General features: G+C 31.8%; 1 protein-coding gene across 1 annotated transcript; it reads right to left on the reverse strand.

The window, feature by feature from the left end:
- Positions 1-342: 342 nt before the first annotated feature.
- Positions 343-2,194, reverse strand: LOC103489867 (protein LIGHT-DEPENDENT SHORT HYPOCOTYLS 3-like). Its single transcript, XM_051084313.1, has 3 exons — positions 1,603-2,194; positions 1,175-1,443; positions 343-1,067 (listed from the first exon to the last, which is right to left on the reverse strand). Exons 2-3 carry the CDS (start codon positions 1,387-1,389, stop codon positions 740-742), a joined length of 543 nt encoding a protein of 180 aa, XP_050940270.1. The 5' UTR covers positions 1,390-1,443; positions 1,603-2,194; the 3' UTR covers positions 343-739.
- Positions 2,195-3,067: the final 873 nt, after the last annotated feature.

A 3,067-nucleotide genomic window follows, 5' to 3' on the forward strand; every position in this document is an offset into this window, starting at 1 on the left:
ATTCGAATTTCTTATACCCTTTTTTTTTCATCCATTTGAGTATTTAGAAAGGTTAAATCAGAAGAATTTTGTCAAAAGGGTTTAATTAAAATAAAAACTTTGAATCTCAGAGCAAGCTGATTCGGCCAAGATTAGTGTAATTTCTCTAACACTATATACTTATATATAATATACATTTTTTTTTTTATCTCAAGACAGTGAAATCAGGCATATTTTGTACTAACTTAACATGTGAACTGCATCTGCAGCAACTTTGTGGACTAAAAAAATAACACAACATTAAAATAAAAACAAAACTAAGATAACCAAAATTGGAGTTTTAATAAAGGGAAAACGAAAGAAAGAGAAATTTGACAAATATAAATTATAAACCACGGTGTTCAATAAGCATATTACATGAATATTACTAGAGAGTACAAATTTACAAATAGTAACACTGCTAGTATTTGCATCAAAAGCAGAGATCTGCACCTTTACACAGTCTTAGAAACTTTTTCAGAAAAAAAAAAATTTATTCATCAAAGCAAAAATTAAATAAAAATGCTTCAAATTTTCCAAACCCTAGCAGAAGTAGTAGAGAGAGTGAAAACTCTTAAACTTATTCAAGAAATTTTTTTTCAAGAAAAAAAAAACTTATAAAAATTTAATATTTTAACAAAACCCATGTTTTTAAATTAAGTTTAGAGCAATACCCAATTAAGGAATTTCTTTCCTTTTCTGAAAATTTGCACCTTTTTTATCATGAAGATGCACCATGAGTTGTTTGTTGAGTTAAAGGCAATTGAGCAGGTGGGCGTTTTCTTTTCTTCTCATAGCTAATTCCTCTAGCCTTTGATTGTAAATCACGAACCTCACGTAGATACAATCTCACTGCTCTAGCCCCAAATGGATTGGCTTCTGGTTTCCCACCATTCTCTTCGAAAGCTGCTCGAAGCCGTCCAACCAACGCGTCGAGGCTTCCCCATGCCTGCCGAAGAGGGCACGGGCACGGTGCTGGAGGGTTCGGCAGTCCGTAGAAAGGGCAAATAGCCGTGTGCACTTTCGTCTTTCCAAATTGGTCTAGATACCTATCAAAGCAGAAAATCAGGTGGTTTACTAACTGTGTTAGTTACGTCTACCAGAGAGAGACAACAAATTTATTATATTATCTAAAAGAAACATCTTTGTTCGATACCTGAGGAATTCAAGAACATGAGCTCCGCTACAACGTGAGAGGGCGAGCGGAGGGCGATGATTGTTGAGATATTGACCGAAAGTTTTCCAATCGCGACGCTTTTGATTCTCATATCTGCTGCTTGAAGAGGAGGTTGGTGCAGGTTGTTGGTGGTTGATGGTGTTGTTATTGTGGTTGATGATGATATTATGGCTGCTACTACTTGAGAAGTCCATCCCTAATTTTTTTTCTCTTTTTTGGATTTTTTTTCAAGAGAAGACTGTTGCTTGCTGTGTTTGATTTTCAACCATTCAATAGAATAGAGAAATTAGGAAAGAAAGAAAGAAAGAAAGAAAGTAAATCCCAATTGTTAATTTACCAATATTGTGTAAAAATTTAGCTTATACTTTCTCATAACATTTTAGGTTTTTGCCATAAAAAAAGCTCACCTCAAAGATTCTTCTAGGGTTTCTTCTTCTTCTTCTTCTTCTTCTTCTTCTTCTTCTTCTTCTTCTTCTTTTATTTTTTTCTTCTCCTCCTTCTTATAGGCCTGTATGATATTGGGATTGTAACCAAACAAGAAGATCTTTATTTATATAAAAAAAGGGTAAATAAAGAGATGGATTTTTGATGAGATAGGAGCAAGATCTGAGAAGACTACACAAGAAAGCTGTTGTCTTTCTTGGACTTTCTTTATGGTGGTGGGATTTTGAATGTTTTTTTTTTTTTAAATGTAGATGGAGATGAAAAAGGAGAGATTTTTTTTTTTTTTTTTTGGTTGTAGATTTGTGAAGTTGAAAGGATATTGGTTTGGGGTTTTCTAAAAAAGGTAGAACAACTACGTTTTTTTTTTTTTTTTTGCTGGTTGATGGGATTGGTTTTTTTCTATTCCTTCTCAATCCAAACTGTAGTCAGTGAGAGAGAGAGAGTTTCTGAAATTTGGGTTTGTTTTTGTGGGGAAGAAATGAAATAATGCACAGTGGGTTGAGTTTTTGGAGACAAGAAGATGTTAGATTTAGCAACCTTTCTTTCTGTAGGAGTTGATTGTTGTTTACAATCAAAGAATTTTTTATCTTTTTTATATACTAAACATCATAAGATACTCTTTCCTGTCTCTATCATTCATAGGTGTAATACTATACTAACATACTCACTCTCTCCCTTTGAGATTTAATTACTTCCTCAACTTTTACTGTTCCTTCACACACACATTTAACTTTTCTGACAATGCTCTTTCATCAATAATAATACTCTAAATGTATATGTATGGTTTTTGGATTAACTTTCTAAATGTTCATGTTTGTTTTAATTTGGTTAAAGAAACCTTACCTACATACATGCATATAGGAGAATGTTTGTGATCAGAAAATTATGTTAGTGTTACTATAAGCTTTCCTTAAATGAAAATTTGTTAAGTTTAAAAACTTGGAGACATCGAGTTGATATTTTTTTTCTTTAGTACTATATTTTTTGTCTTTTTAGTTAAATAACAAGGTAAAATGAAGATTTAAATTTATAAGTAACTAGAGTTTGGGTTATTACAAACACAAGCATAACTTACTAAAAATTGAGAAGTGTAGTAAAAAAGTAAACTAGTCAAGTTATGGTAGATTTCGGTTAGAAACTCAATATAGATTACACAAAACACACTATTTTGAACTTTTAGATCAGCTTCAATTATGCTAGTAGTCTTCGAAAAGTTTCATTTTAATCTTTGAGCGTTGAAATAATTTTAAAATATTTATATTAATGCAGTTTTTCAATTTAATTAAAACGATGATGATCAAACCGAATTCAAACCAAATGATAAAACCGAGTCTACCACAAGCACTAGTCTTAAAGACAAAATTGGATCGAACATAGGGAGTGACAATATTGAATCGAATATAGGGAGTACCGTTAAATTTCTCTAAT

This window comes from Cucumis melo, chromosome 4, assembly GCF_025177605.1.
Source record: "Cucumis melo cultivar AY chromosome 4, USDA_Cmelo_AY_1.0, whole genome shotgun sequence".
Taxonomy (NCBI): Eukaryota; Viridiplantae; Streptophyta; class Magnoliopsida; order Cucurbitales; family Cucurbitaceae; genus Cucumis; species Cucumis melo.

What these genes read in the sequence shown, in the direction of transcription:
- LOC103489867 (XM_051084313.1), bottom strand. Translation starts at nt 1,389, where the DNA reads ATGGACTTCTCAAGTAGTAGCAGCCATAATATCATCATCAACCACAAT. An exon ending in CATGTTCTTGAATTCCTCAG is followed by an intron (nt 1,068 to 1,174) that starts GTATCGAACAAA and finishes CTGCTTTGATAG; the next exon opens with GTATCTAGACCAATTTGGAA.